Genomic DNA, 16159 nt, shown 5'->3' on the forward strand with positions numbered 1-16159 from the left:
TAGTGTTTTGGGGTTTTCTTTTTTATTTGGGGGGGGGGGGGGGAGGTGGGGTGCATACTTCACTTTTAACCTCCATCATAAGTGATACAACACCGTTTAGCAGATTTTCAGACAAGATTCAACCTCCTAATAGTATATATCTGCATATCTCTTCTGTTATTCTCAAGAGTGGATTGTATATTTTGTTCCCTAACTATATAGCTAGTTGTTTAAATTTACCACTGCATATAGATAATTAAGAATAAAATCTTTTAAACTTTACATACTGACTAAATTATACGCTGCGCTTTTTTCAGGTTTTTATATGTGTAATCAATTCATTGAACAATAAATAGCTAACTAATCGATTAAGAAAATATTTGTTAGTTGCAGCCTTAGATGCTGGTGAGCACAGTATTATAATTCGAATGTCTGCAGAATCAGATTATCCTTACATGCTTATTGATATTTGTGGAATAGGAAGCCAATTAGACCCCTCTAACCCCAGGGTTATCTTGAATGAGAGAATAGCAGTCAGATTGAAAAAAAAAAAGCTGATCTCTCATTCCCTTGTTTGGCCAAGCAATAAAAGTGCAGTCATTACTCAGTTTGTATTAAAAAACAACATAAAATGATCTCATGCCTGAGTATAATTTGGTGTCCATTCTTTGTATTTGATAGCTGTATATGTTTTATTACAGATGAACTTGTGAAGTATTCTAGTGCACAGGACAGCCTGCATACCATATGTATCCTGGACATCTGCCACCTGGAAGAAAGAAAAGTGGAAGTTTTCCTAAACAGAATTTACTATCCTGTCAGAGGGGAGTTAACATAACTGTTACATTTTTTTCTGCTGAGTTATTGTAATAAACTTCTGTTTTTTTGTATTGTTTACATTTAGATGAAGAAATGTATTTTTTTTTTTTTCTTCAAACCTGTCCTGTTTTTTTAATCATGAGCCATTTGATTGGTTAGGGACAGCAATGCTGTTGGCTTGAGTAGAAGCCTTAGCTAAATTCTCATGCAGTTTAAATTATCGGTACTGCTTATATTATTGTATTTTCTTTCTTAAGATGATTTTTTTCATAGTATTAATTTTAATGGGAAAGTGTAGTGCCTTTTCAATTGGCATATATTTTGAGTTTTTATTGCAGCATTTCCTCAACTAATTATTTAATTTGATTTGTACATGATTGAAACCTCCAAACTTTGTTACTGTATTAAATATAGAGATGTGTAGATTATCCACTAGTGGGGGGAGTTCTATATTTTGACTCAGATCCCACTTCAACCCCCTGCTTAACAACTGCTGAAAGGAGATGAGGTGCGTTTTCAATGAGTCTGCTTACTCGAAGACTTGCATTTTGAGGAGGTGCAATATAGAACAACCAGTGTGCAGCAATACAAAACGGGTAGCATAGTATGTAATGAGAAAGTATAGTTGCCCTGTGTACATATAATTACAAAGTATGCTTAGGGACCAAGTGTTTTAAAAATATTAACACAATTTGATAATATTGACATCCTATTTATACAGTATGCATATTTGAAAAATACATTGAAACTGCTCTGCATTCCCTTTAAAAGTTTTTTAGCATTTTAAAATATTTATTGAAATAACTATTGTGTAAATATGATTTTTCAGTGATAGCACATTCTTTTCTCTGATAACCAAAGTAGAAATGAAATATTTAAGATATTGCTGTTACAGTTAAACTGTATTTTTTAAAGAAAACTTTTAAGTGTTTTTCTGAATTCTGCACCTTTATGCTTTTGTATGCAGTGCATACAAGAGAATTTTAATATATATTCTTATGTAATATTACAATGTTTTTTGCTTGCTTTTTATTTGTATTTATTTACTTTGTGGAAGTCTGTACAAGGGACCATCACTAATTGCCTATTCACTACGAAGTTGCGATGGTTTCTATTAGTGCTTGGTTTAGAGATGTGCCTCAGTAATTAATTAAATGCTCTATAACATTCTGCTACAGTTAACCAACCTGGACCCTTCTGCAGGTTATTCTACAGGTCTAGGATTCATTCTTGCCTGTTGTTGGACAATGAAGCATCAGCAGTATAGTGATAAGGACATCACTCTGCTCAATCCACCTCTATTATTAAAGTGCTGTTATACAGTGGATTGCAGGAGATGGCTATGAAGACAAATGCAGCTACTTTGCCAACAGTTTTTTAAATTTGTTTCATTTTGTATTTTTATATCTGCATGATGTTCAGTTTTAGGTGTACTCATTGCAAACATGTTTGCTGATTCTTACCTTCTAGTGAGGACGGTTATATCAGTAACTTCAAACTTGGTGCATACAAACCCTCAAAATGTGCTTCTTATATTTGCTCTCTCTGGAAGCATTTTGTTATATATTAAGTGCAAAAAAAACTTTTCTGACACCAGAGTGTAAAAATGGTTGAGTAGTTTTGTAAACAAAAGACAAAAGGGCGATCTTATCAACTAGTGCATTCTGGCAGAACATAAGGATTCTATATTCTCCCAGTTGTCTTTCAGGACAGCCTATGAGACATCAAGCTCCTTGTACCAGGACAGGAAACACATTGGTAGGTTAAAGGTTAATAGGAGTTCCTCCAGGTGTTCTCCTCAGTTTGTGTTTCCTCCATATGGAGTAAACATGTTGGCTTTTGGAAAGTGGTGAAAAGAGCTTAACCCTAAGGTTGCCCTGTCGCCTTGTGGTTTTACATATTTATCATGGATGCTCTTCCATTACGACGACTCTATATGGGTAGGTGGCAGTCTCATGCCTCTCTTCCAGGGTCTGGGGAAGGCCATGTCCTTCGGTACGGATCCCCCTTGACAGCTGCCACCAGCTGATTTTCCCGGCAGTGGCCTTTAATGTTCTGGTGGCTCTAGGCAGTATTGGAATGTTTGGGGGTAAAGAGGAGGAGCATTCTTCCTCATGGTTGTTGGGGCTGGGATTTCTGGGTTTCAAGCTGTGGACCAGAATACTTGCGGGATCATCTGTTGTAGGGGATGTTTTGCATCCAAAAGGTTGAGGGAGAAGATGGTAGTACCTTACATCTTCACAGCCAGAGTCATCTATTGAAGATGATGATACCCATGACGACTAAAATTCTAGAATATCTAGATATGTCTCTGGCAGATGGTCGACTTCAAGCAATTTGAGACCTTCAGAGTGTTTTTACCAGAAATCCTTGTTGGAGGGGCCTATTGTTTCTATATTTTCCCTAGTTTTTTGGGTTATTAGTCAAGCGCCTGTTGAACCCCTAGCAGAATCTTTTAACAAGTTTCTTTCTCTGAAGACAGTGATTTTTTTTTTATTGCAATTACATCAGCTTGTCATATTAGTGAGTTTCAAGCTCTTTCTGTGAAGGTGCCTTTTCTTTAAATTTCAAGCTACAAAACGCTCAAGTGTGAATGCAGCCTTAGAGATTGAAGTGGCTCTGGGTGAACAGATAGAGAAAGGAGGAAGCATGATTTAAGTATAATATAAAATGTATTTATTGGAGTGAAAACCAATCGGCAACTTTAACACAGTTAACTGAACTCGCTCATAAATAACCTAGGGCCACTGGTGGTAATCTTCAGCATAGTGGGACACCTTGGTACAAGTGAACACACCAGGGGGGCTGGTGAGTAACCTGTAGAGCCAAGAAGACACACTAGGTGGTGCCATACTAAGTGCAGTAATTTACAGGCAGTATTGGGTGCATGTAAAGTAGCAACTCATATGGTGCAAAAGAAATGGTGCTTTTTTTTATCCCCACATTCAGCAGCTGGCTCTGGCATGTGGAGAAGGGAGGCTCTACTGTAAAATGTGCAGCCTTGTTGTCCACAAGTAGGGCTGGAAACCAGCTGTGATGGAGGAAGCAGAATCCAAAAGAAAGATGGCCGCTGGACTCCTTTGGGATGCAGGGCAGACCGGAAGGGACGTCAGGAGATGGGGCTGTGTGTTTCAAGGCTGCTCAAGGCAACTTGAGTTTGCTTGCCAGGCCCTAACTTACTGATGAGCAATTTTTTTAGGGTTTGTGTAAGTTGCCAATTGTTTTTCACTCCAATAAGTACATTTTATATTGCACTTAGATCACGCCACTTCCTTATCAAGTTAGACTTATCAGTATCACTATTTCAAGTAGTCTTCCAGGACTGTTGGATTTCCATCCTATATTGTTATGCAGTGTGTGGGTTTATTGTTATTTCCATCCTTTTGGTTCTCTAGTATTCTGAGTGGAAGACCTCCTTTAACCTAGCAACCTGTTTCCTGGGAGAAGCTCTGTCTTAGACTTGCTGGTAATTCCAATTCCAGGACAGCCTATAACTCCAGGTTTCTGTACTTGCGTGGTCTTTAAAGGAATAAAACGCATGAGAAATGTGCATAATTTTATTTTCCATTGACATATGCTCTAGGGAAGTCAGTATGCCAAAAGTATGGGAGGGAATCTGCTTGTTATCATCATATGATTCACTATGAGAAAACTTTACTAGAAAAACAGTCAATCCCATGATCTGTAATTGACATTGCTAGGGTATTCTGAACACTATATAAAATGTCCTAGAGCAGGGGTCTCAACTTTCTAAACAAAGGGCCAATTTACTGTCCTTCAGGTTTTACTGGGGCCAGCCTGTGGTAATTGGGAATAGAAATTGTCCTGGCATCAGAAGGAGTAAAGAATGCATCTTTGGTATTAGGGGGAGGAATAACACCCCATCGTTGGTGTCACTGGGAGGAATAACACTCCATCGTTTGTATCAGTAGTAGGAACAGTGCCCCATTGTTGGTGTTGGCGGAAGGAATAGTTCCCTTTCATTAGTGTCAGTGGGAGCAATATTTCTCTATTGTTGGTATCAGTGGAAGGAATAGTGCTCCATGATTGGTGTCAATAGGAGGTGTAGAGCCCCATCATTGATGACCGTGGGATGAATAGTTTCCTATTGTTGGTCTCAGTGGAAGGAATAGTACCCTTTCATTGGTTTCAGTGGGAGGAATATTGCTCTGTTGGTGTCAGTGGAAGGAATAGTGCTCCATGATTGGTGTCAATGGGAGGAATAGAGCCCCATTGTTGGTGTCCGTGGGAGAAATAGTGTCCTATCATTGGTGTCAGCAGGAGGAATAGTGCCCTATCATTGGTGTCCAGTGGGTGGAATAGAGTTCCATGATTGGTGTCAATGAAAGGAATAGAGCCCCATCATTTTTTGTCAGTGGGAGGAATAGCACCCCATTATTGGTGTCAGTGGGAGGAAAAGTGCCTCATTGTTGGTGTCAATGAGAGCAATAGTGCCTGGTTGTTGTCAGTAGCAGGAATGATGCCCCATTGTTGATATCAGTGGAAAGAATAGTGTCTTATATCAGCATGAGGAAAAGTGCCCCAGGGGCCAGATAAAAGCAAGCAAAGGGCCGCATTCAGCCCCCGGGCTGCAGTATGAAGACCACTGTCCTAGAGAGACCACGTTTGCAAGAAACCTTTTTAATGTTCTGCCAGGTTGTGTATAGTTTAATGTATTCTTTTGTATGAAACTAAACTTTTGCCTTCAAGGTGTGTAGGGGTTTTTTTTGGGGGGGTCATGTAACCCTCCTACAATTTTTTTCCAAAAACAAAGGAAAACAGGATGAAAATATCTAATAGAAGTGGGAGCAGATATGGATCCACTCACAGGTTGATTATACATATGCTGCATCCAGCACTCCAGTAAAATGCTACTGAAGTTCACTAAACCATATGCTTAAAGAGGTGTTTTTGCCTGTGTTCTTGTGTCTGATATATGCTGGACTACCTAAGTGCCACAATAATTGGAGGTATTATATATGCTTCCATTATACCATATGCACCCTGGGGGTGCATCATCACACCAGCCTGGGCTCGCTGTGCTACAGTAGGGACCACCTGCCACCATCAGGAAAGAAAATTAAGGAACTAAAATGTCACTTGAGAAAGAGGTGAGATACTTGAGCTGAATTCCAAGCAGATATTAATACTAATCAATGCAAAGTATTCGTTAAATGTATTAAATACAGTAAATGCAACTATTGTAAGTATATGAATTTGACTTCATTGTTTTGACCTAATGTTCATGCTGGAGCAGAACTCGGACTTAGAGAGGGAGATATGTAAATCTTGAACTAGCTGTTCTGAAATGCAAATGCTTTGGTGGGGAAAATGGCTCTAAAACACGTACAGAATATCAAATGTATCGTTAGCTGTTTTCACGGAGTTCAGATTTAACTGTCAAACTGATCTGTGTTTTGCTGTAATAATCATACTTTTTCCCTTCTTTTGTTTACTTTTCATTTAAAAAATGCATTTAGATAATTGGTTTTATTAAAACATATTGAGGACAAATGTATTTGAGTTATTTCTTGTTCTACATCACAATCTTTATTCTTTAATGTTTTTTGTAGCTCTGTAAATTTTAATCAGTGTTTGTATATATGTATGTGTGAGATATCTATATATATATGTGTGTGTGTGTGTGTGTGTGTGTGTGTGTGTAGATTTGCGTAAACGATTGGTGAAATATGGCACACATGCCCCCCAACACCCCTGCTGTGATTGTACACAGCAGCAGTTTGTCAGCATGTCCTAGCCAATGATTCATGGCTGGGACCTGCTGATTGGTTGTGTGCAGTCACAGCCCAGAGCCCTGTGTTGACACTCAATACTGGGTTATGTACAGGGGGATCGATCTCACTCTTTCTGATCCCTGCAAAGCAGGAATGAGAAACAAATATCTCTTACTAAAAGCGGCACATGATATGCACATTATTCATTGGTAGGCACACATTTAACTCCCTGATGGCCATATATGTTAACCCCTTCATTGCCAGTGTCATTAGTACAGTACTCATGTATATTACAATCACTGTATTGGTATCACCGGTGGTGTTGGTGGCAGTCAGTGTCAGATTGTCCACCGCACTATCACTGTCCCGTTAGAAGTTTTTGTTCACTAGCATTAGTAATATGAATAAAAATTCCAATGTATTCACCATAGTTTGTAGACGCTGTAACTTTTACGCAAACCAATTAATATGAACTTGCTAGTATTTTTGCAGCAGCAAAATAAATTTTGGCCAAAATTTATTTATTTTATTGGATATGTTTTATAGCAGAAAGTAAAAAAAATATTTGGGGGGGGGGGGGTCTTTTTTTCGCTTATAACGCAAAAAAAAGGAGAAAAAAAAAGTGATATTTTTTCACACAAACAGACCTTTGATTTGGTCGTATTTGATCACCAGTTTTGTTTCAGTACAGCGTTGCATGACCGCGCAATTGCCAGTTAAAGGTGCTGTACAGAAAAAATGGCCTGATCATGAAAGGGGTAAAATCTTCCAGAGCTTAAGTGATTTAAAAAAAAAAAAAAAGAAGAGCTAAAGTAAGTAGGCTGTGCTTCCCATGTGCATGTCAATGCTTAGTGAAAACTGATCATCTGAGATTAAAAACAGAGGTTGCCATTGCCAAACGTTTATCTACAATTCGAGTTGTCAAATATTGTGTCTGTACTGTTTAAAATTTAGTATTGTACTGTCTCACCCATCTCTGCACATGCTCAGTTGTTGTCTATTGTGCACTGTGCTGAATTTGTAGCGGCCGGTCTGCTGACAGCCTAAATATTTACTGCTGCTCTGGGTTTCAGCAAAATGACAGCCTCCGGCAAGAAGAAACCGTAACAATGCTGGAGGCAATTTACAGCACATACTAATTTTGGCAGCATAATTATTAAGGTGGAATGTATGTTCCTTGTTAAAGAACATTTTTTAATCAAGCTGTTCTTGGTAAATTTTCACTTTAATTCTTTGAGTTGCTGCCCTAGAACAAGTATACAGATCAGAGAAGTCAGAAGTCCAGGCTTTGTATCTGCTTACCTGTCCTTTTCATTGACTCAGAATATTGAAGCAAGTCATGTGAGCAACTGACATTATTAGTACTTGAGGTCAGCAGTGCCATTTTCGAGAAGAGTGAACCTTTTGGAAAACAAGTAGTATAAAATACAGGTCCATCAAGGAGGCTGCCCTAACCCTCCTAACCTAAACTAGAGTCCCTTTTAAGTCTGCGTGCTTACAGTGAAGGTATGCCTGCTGCTGAAAATATGTAAACGGCAGAGGAGGCCATCAAAAGCAAACAAGGGTGCACTCTCATCATGCATTACCGTGGTACACCATGCATTTATTTGAAAAACATAGATGTATACTCACAAACCAAAGAGAATAAAAACAGAGCAGATAATCCGTAATGTCAGTCCAATGGGATATTACACCCTTGTAGGGATAGGCTAACACGTTTTGGGAGACTAACTCCCTTCTTCAGAGCTGAGATTATCTGCTCTGTTCTTATTCTCTTTGGTTTGTGAGTATACATCTATGTTTTTCAAATAAATTTGTGGTGTACCACGGTAATGCACGATGAGAGTGCGCCCTTGTTTGCTTTTGTTTACCAGTACCAAGATTTCCCGATCTTTGAAGGGCTGCACCTCAACGTTTGACATTCTAAATTCCTTCTAGTCTGCATGAAGATTTGAGCTCTGGTTTCGTTTGTACTTTTGGCACAAGGAGGCCATGTCTGTCTCATTCTAATTGAGTAAGCAGCTGAATGGATGGTTTCTAGGTTACTCAAAATGCACCTTGGTGACTTCAAGTCAGGGAGATTCTAGATTAGTTTGGAGGGCAAGAGAGAGGGGAATACACTACATTAGCATCTGAGCAAATATACTTGCACACACATGCAAAGGTACATGTCAAAGTAGAAGCCTTTAGCATTTACATGAGTGTACAGCCATTCACTTGTATGAGCACCTGTGGCCCCCTGGGAATTTGACACTACTGGACAGTATTGCTGACCTGGAAGTAGTTTGCAGATCAGGAACGTTGCAGAAATGCCAGAAGTTCCCATTTGCACAATTGTATATCAGTGATTTAATATTGAAATGAAAAGGTGTACATGGCATATAGGCAAATAGTATTTTCTAGGGAAAGGTCAGCAGTGGAAGTTTCTCTTTTCTTTCTTGACAGGTTTTTAAAACCATTATGTTCAAACTACCTACAATCAATCAGATAGATGTGAAATGTTACACACTACAATCCTAAAGGTGGAAATTATTACACAGTATTTATATAGCGCCAACAGTTTGCTCAGCGCTGTACATTACAATGGGAGACATTACACGAGACAGTACAATAACTGCGATACATGAGGGGTTCGAGGGCCCTGCTCCTTGGAGCTTACAATCTAGAAGGGAGGTGATAGTGGTGCGGGAGGGATAGCTGTGGGGGATGGAGTAGTAGGAAGAGTGGAGGGGATTGGCAATTAGCTGAGGGCAGGGTAGGCTTCCCTGAAGAGGTGGGTTTTCAGGGTGTGCCTAAAGGAGAGGAGAGTAGGTGAAAGTCTGATGGATTGGGGTAGGGAGTTCCAGAGGATGGGGGAAGCCCTGGAGAAATCCTGGAGGCAGGCATGGGAGGAGGAGAGCAGGGAACTAGAGAGAAGAAGGTCTTGTGAGGAGCAGAGAGTATGTTTTGGGTGGTATTTGGATATCAGGTCCGTGATGTAGTTTGGGGCAGTGTTATGGACAGCTTTGTATGTCAGTGTTAGCATTTTGAAATTGATCCGTTGGGCAATTGGAAGCCAATGGAGGGATTGGCTGAAGGGGGGTGGTGGATACGGAGCGGTTGGTAAGGTGGAAGAGTCTGGCCGCAGTATTCAGGGTCGACGGAAGCTGGGATAGCCTGTGGTGAGGTAGACCGGTGAGGAGGGAGTTACAGTAGTTCAAGTCGTGATATGATAAGGGAGTGAATGAGTTGCTTAGTTGTTTCCGAGGTTAGGAACGGACATATTTTGGAGATGTTGCGGAGGTGAAGTCTAAATGAGTTTGTCAGCAATTGGACCTGGGGCTGGAAGGACAGATTGGAGTCTAGGATGATCCAAGTACTCTGGCTTGCGGGGTGAGACTAATGGTGGCATTGTTGGTCGTGATGGAGAAGTCAGGGGGGCGCGGGCTGGGGGGAAATGAGACCGCAAAACACAAAAATCCCAAAGTCCCAATTGACACACATGAAATATTAAATATAAATTCCATATATTGTCTAATTTAAATCTTGAGCTGGCAAATAGCACCATGCTAAAAACATGAAAGCAAATATGAAACTGCAAAATACAATAATGTGAATAAAAATAAATCCTAAATAATGTCCCAAATGCCAACCATGTGCAATATGAAATGATTAAGTGAGATTCTCATATACAGTCAAGTTTAAATCTTTAAGCAATCTTGATCTGGCATATCTGTGAACGTCAGCAATTCTCCATTGTATACAAACATGTGCAAAGCACCCTGGACAACAGCGACTACCACCACTCACAGTGCAGATGTCTCCTCACCTGGTAACACAGCGCTCATTAATGAAAGGGCAATTAGCACTTTTTAGTGCAGCCAGTCAGCATGCAAATATCATTTCCAGTCCTCGGCATGTATCAAACATGTACATCCCAAAAAAGAGGGCTTCATAGTGTAAACTGCTTGATTTATTAAAAAAAAAAGGAAGCTTCTGTATATGTAGTAATAAGCCCAATATATTCTCACAATAGCAGACTAGACATCAGCAAGATCATTTTTTAAATAAACCAAGCAGTGTACACTATGAAGCTCCCTCACACATCTCAGGGTGTTTGCGGGTGCAGGAACCTCAGGCAAATTGCATGGTCAAAAAGACCATGTGGTTTCCCTGCGGACGCATTTTTAAAAAGGAGCATGCGGTGCATGGACTGCTGTGCCCGAGCAAACATGGGCTGTACAGCCCGCAATAATGTGAACTGAGCCTTAAAGGATAAGTTTGCCTTTGTAAAAAAAAAAAAATATTTTTTGCAGTTAAAAATAAATAAATAATGCACCTTTTGTGTAGGAGGCTGCACTACATTGCACTCATGATCAGCAGATTGCGGGTGCAATGCAGGATGCCTGCAAACTGTTAGTGTAAATGGTCTACCCATACCTCGTACAAGTAGTTACACAATGATAGGAGGAAACTATGAACTACCTAGAGTGCTCAAACAGCATCCTGGTAGTTCATTGAGAACTACAAGCCGACAGCTGCAAAGGATTTCTGTACTTGTAGTTCTTCCATTCACAGAACTCTGTGAATGGATGGTGCATCTGGGTGGCAGAGCGGGTTTTTTTTTTCCACCTGGAAACATGGTGGCAGCATCATGTTGTGGGGATGCTTTTCTTCATCAGGAACAGGGAAGCTGGTCAGAGTTGATGGGAAGATGGATAGAGCCAAATAAAGGACAATCTAAGAAGAAAACCAATTTGTAGCAGAATTTGATGTTCACTCGTTGCTCCATTGCACTGTGACCCTACCTCTCACACTGACTATGTTCGACTGACCGCAGCAGTGGTGACCCTGACGATCATGAGATATCTGACCATTCACCAACCTTTTTAGACACACCTAAATGTTTTTTTTGTTTTTAAATTCATAAGTTGCTACCCAAGCAGACAATTCACAAATCTGTGAGCTTCTCAGGATTTTTCCAAAGAAGTTGAGTCACTGCCAAGTACGGTATCAGAGAGTAAATATTTGGTAGTGGCACCTAATGGATCAATTCCAATATTTAGCAAATCCAGATAGCATGCCTCAAAGAGTCCTCAAGGCAATTTATGTTCAATGGAATGCAAGTGTAGATTCCAACAACATTTGACTTAGACCAGTTAACAATTACATCTAGAGAAGAAAAACAGGAACAATGGATTTTCTATGTCAGCGACTGCTAAAATCTTGTGAATTGCAGAGTTTTAGTTTCTCTAAAATTGCGGCAGGGTTTAGTTGATATTTCTTTTTCTACTAAAAGTGTTTGTAGGATGCGCTGGAAGAACATTGATTAACTTTGGACCTTGAAGTGGTATGGGCCTTTGTTTTTTTCATTGTATTATTTGCCCAATGCCGGTCATATTTGCAACAACTAGTGCAATATTAATTTCACCTATATAACAGATGCATCATTCCTTCTTAGATCTGGAATTATCTGTTGACAGGTCAGGGAGCATAGTTTCTAAAACTCACTTAACAGCATAAGGAACCTGCATTGACAAAGCTGCTATCATCCTAGTTGGGAAAAAAATGTCTCATTTTGTCACTTCCAGAGACTATGCAGGACATGTACTAAAGATCAGGATTAAACTGAGTAAAGTGCTGTAGTAAGAACAAAATTCTTATAGTAATGATAAAGAGGAGCACATCAATGAAGCCTACAGGAGATATCTTAATGGCCCTTAGGAAAATCAAGAAGGAAACAAAGGATAATAAAAAGACTTTCATTACCATTCTAATGACTGGCATTGGGCAGTTGCTAAAATAAGAAAAAAACAATGGGTTATACTGCTGCAGGACCTGCAGTTTGTCCCAGGTTGTGAAAAACTTTGACTGTTTTTAACAAAGAAACAAGAACTATCAAGCATTTGGTTGAAAAAGGTACAAAGAACACAAGCAGGGACTTGCCTATTTTTCTTAACAGGCCAGATACCTTGGCTTTTTGCAAAGGCAAATACCATAGATGTTGTTTTTCCCAAAAAACTTTTTTGCATGAGGAATGGAAATGCTATCATACAGTATAACATAGTTCATCAACTGTTCTACATAGTATGATGCATACAGATTGAAGTGCCCCTGTAGCCTATACATTGTGGGACAAACTGTTACAGCGATGAGAATAAAGTTTGGATAACCTAGAAGATTAACTGAGCAAGACAGCCTAGATCACAGTGTCCCTAGACACTTTTTAATTCGCCGTCAAAAAGATACCAGAGGACTCGGCCTGTTTGGTATTAAAGCAGTCCCCAGCTACCTCACAGAAGAACGCTTTCTCAATTATGTGCAATGGGCACTGTAGGCATGTGCACATAGCACCACTCCTAGAGGGGCGCCCATCTGTATGAGTTTGTTTTTTTTTTTACAGCTGTCCTGAGGAGTCCTGGAAAAAAGGTCTGTCCCAGGCAGCTGAGCTGATTGCAGTGATGCTGCCGGGTGGGGTGGGAAGGGACATAACTTGCGACACACAGATCCCTCTTCTGGCTCCTGGTCCCCAGCAGCTGATCAAGCAGCTCTGTTGGTGAATGGAGGCTTGCAGTGATTGGGTGAGACTAGGGAGGGGGTGTGCCCACCTTGGAGGTGATCACGTTGGTCCGCCATCTGGTGCAAGGGTGACAGGCTCAGTCGGGCTGCAGGCACTGTGAGCTGAGCCATTCCCTCTCCAGTAGGTATGGGGGGAGGGAAATGAGTGGAGGAGTCCAGGTTGGGGACAGTCAGGATTTCTCTAGGAAGAATGGGGGGTGGGGGGCAGGCAGTGAGTCCCTGTCAGTGATCAGAGTGGAGTAGTCCTTGAACAGCTGTCCTGCACACAGAAGAGGAGAGAGGGTGGATCACACTGAAAAGGTCACTGTGTACACAATGAGATCTTCTGGGGGCTGTGGTCACCAGAGCTACTCCCTCCCCAACCATGCCAGGAGACCTCTGAGGACCCTGATGTAAGAGGTGACACTGCTGACTATGATGTAAGGGGGGGCTTTGGTGACCACAGACCACCTTACATCAGAGTTCCGTTTTAAATCATGGTCTGCAGTGTTCCCCTTACATCAGAGTTCCCCCTTGCACTGTAAGGGGGAACCCTGCAGTTTCTGATGTAAAGGAGGACTGTGATGTAAGGGGAACGCTGGGGACTCTTGTGTAAGGGGGGGGGGGGGGGCTCTGGTGACCAGAGAGCCCCATACATCAGAGTTCCCCTTTGCATCACAGTCCACGATGTTTCCCTTACATCAGAGTTCCCTTTACATCAGGGTCTGCAGAGGTTGCATTTGCACTGTAGGAGGGAACGCTGTAGATTCTGATGTAAAGGAGGACTCTTGTGTAAGGGGGGGCTCTGGTGACCGGAGACCCACTTACAGCAGAGTTTCCCTTTACATCACTGTCTGCAGCACTCCTGTTTAGACTCCTGAGATGTAAATCTGGCCCTGATTATGTGAGAGTATACTTTTGGATATTTGCCCTGAATAGTATAGCCCCCTCAGATTTGATTGGAGAGATTTAAATCAGTACTATCATGTTCCCTCTATTTGACCATCACGGAAATCCTTCTCTAAGGAAACCCTGGTCTTTCAGTCTATATCAGCCCAACAGTGTTGGAGGTAGAAGGATTAAGTTAAAAAAAAAGGAGAAAAGAAAGTTCCAAGTCAACTTGCCAGCCAGATTGCCAACAAGTCTCTTTAAAGAAGGGTGGGCTCCCTCAGGTTCACCTGCCCTTGATCTATCCATTAAATACATGTGCCTCTACTATGGGGGCTCTCAAAATTTGTAGAGTTAGGACCACAGAATATTGGGGTGCCGTGACATGGCTCTGTGGCTTACGTATGTATTTGCAAATGTGTGCTAACTAAACCCCTGTTTTTAACGCATACTGTTAGACAGGTTAATTCGGTTGTTGGCAAGCTGGCTGGCAAGTTGACTTGGAACTTTCTTTTCTCTTTTTTTTTGACATGCATTACCCGTTCATGTGTCCTTGCTGCAAAAGCCAGTTATAGACTGGGGCAGTGGCCAATTTTTGTACAGAAGGATTAAGTTTACTGTTCAGTAGCGCTGCTGGCCACAGTGTCTATTGTTAGATTAAAAGGGAGAGAGCAAGGGAGGGAAGGAGAGAAACAACTAAGTGTCAGTTTTTTATTGCATCAAATCAGTGCACTCCCCTCCTTTTTTGTTTTTTTAACAATCCTTCAATAACTTATAACTTACTGGAAGCACAACATCGCCATAGTATGAAGCATTGTTTATGTATACAGGGAAACCTATGCTTCAGTTCCATTATAGACCTTTCTAATGTGAGATGTAAAATGCTTTCATGTTTGCTATTGTGGCAAAGCTGGGATTTAATTTCCTATTCAGAATGCTATACATTTTTTTTGTATGTATTCAAAGGTAAATCTACCCAATACTGACAATTTATTTTAAAGCATACCTGTGTTATGCCCATGAAGGGCAAATAAAAGGTTTGGGTTGAATGCCCACCCCACCAGCACATACCTTTCCTTTGCTACCCAGCCACTGGAAATAAATTAAATCAGGCAATAATGAGTGTGGAGAAGCAAGTGCCTTATTCCCCTTCCTCCCAAGTGACCGCATTAATGATTGGAGATTAGCCAACTGCTCTTCCATGAGTGCAGGGAGAAATCTTCAGGTCTATGTAAGTGCTGTCTTCATTCATGGTGACTGAATGGAGTAGCAGGGTAATGGAAAGAGGTAAGTGGAAAATGCAGGTTGTCCTGCCAAGATTTAATAATCTTTTGGCTTCTCACAGATGCACCAAAATGAATAAAACCCTTATCTGTGACTTGCAATAGCTGTGGCCAATGGCTGCTAGTGCTGATCAGTGTGTTCTAGTGGGGAAGTCCCCCTGTCAAAATATAATAGCACAGCAGGGGAGATCTGTTTTTTTTTTTTTTTATTCGTTCAGTCTGCTTGGTTGAATGATAATAAAACATCTAGTATGTACCTAGCTTTAGATATTCAACATATCTAAAAGAGCAAATGTAATCAGAAACTTCAAATGGGTTTTAAACATGCTTCTTAACCACTTAAAGACCAGCTCATTGTAGCTTTACTGCTACAGGGCGACCGTTCTGAGCAGAATCACGTATATAAACATGATTCTGCATTTCTGGGTAGGGGGCACACACGCGCCCAGCTGTGCTGTGGATCGTCAAAACACATGACACTCACCGGGCACCGGCCACTGATCCCCCTGCGATTGGCTCGGAGACTCTGTGAGCTGTTTTCAGTGACAGGCGATCTAATTGATTTTTCATTCCCTGCTAAGCAGGAAATAAAAACAACTAGATCCACAGTAACAGCAGCACAAAGTACATACACAAACACATGTTAGGCACAAATTTAACCCCTTGATCACCCTACTTATTAATCCCTTCCTGCCCAGTGTCATTAGTACACTCACAGTACATATTATTAGCACTGATCACTGTAATAATGGCACTGGTGATATCAGCGGCATTTACAGTGCCTTGAAAAGTATTCATACCCCTTGAAATTTTCTCACGAAGCACTGTTCAATCCATGATCAGAAAATGGAAAGGGTATGGCACAACTGTAAACCTACCAAATCATGGACATCCACCTAAAGTGACAGGCCGGGCAAG

At 40.9% G+C, this 16159-nt stretch overlaps 1 protein-coding gene across 1 annotated transcript in view; it reads left to right on the forward strand.

Moving 5' to 3' along the window:
• Positions 1-6312, forward strand: part of RADX (RPA1 related single stranded DNA binding protein, X-linked) — a 125784-nt gene extending 119472 nt beyond the window's left edge. Inside the window, exon 14 of the mRNA XM_089684927.1 lies at positions 681-6312. Coding sequence (XP_089541053.1) covers positions 681-817 — 137 coding nt within the window. The 3' untranslated portion in view covers positions 818-6312. The remainder of the gene's footprint in view (positions 1-680) is intronic.
• Positions 6313-16159: the final 9847 nt, after the last annotated feature.

The sequence above is a fragment of the Staurois parvus genome, unplaced genomic scaffold, assembly GCF_062004578.1.
Source record: "Staurois parvus isolate SC_StPar_1 unplaced genomic scaffold, SC_StPar_1.0 ptg000361l, whole genome shotgun sequence".
Classification (NCBI taxonomy): Eukaryota; Metazoa; Chordata; class Amphibia; order Anura; family Ranidae; genus Staurois; species Staurois parvus.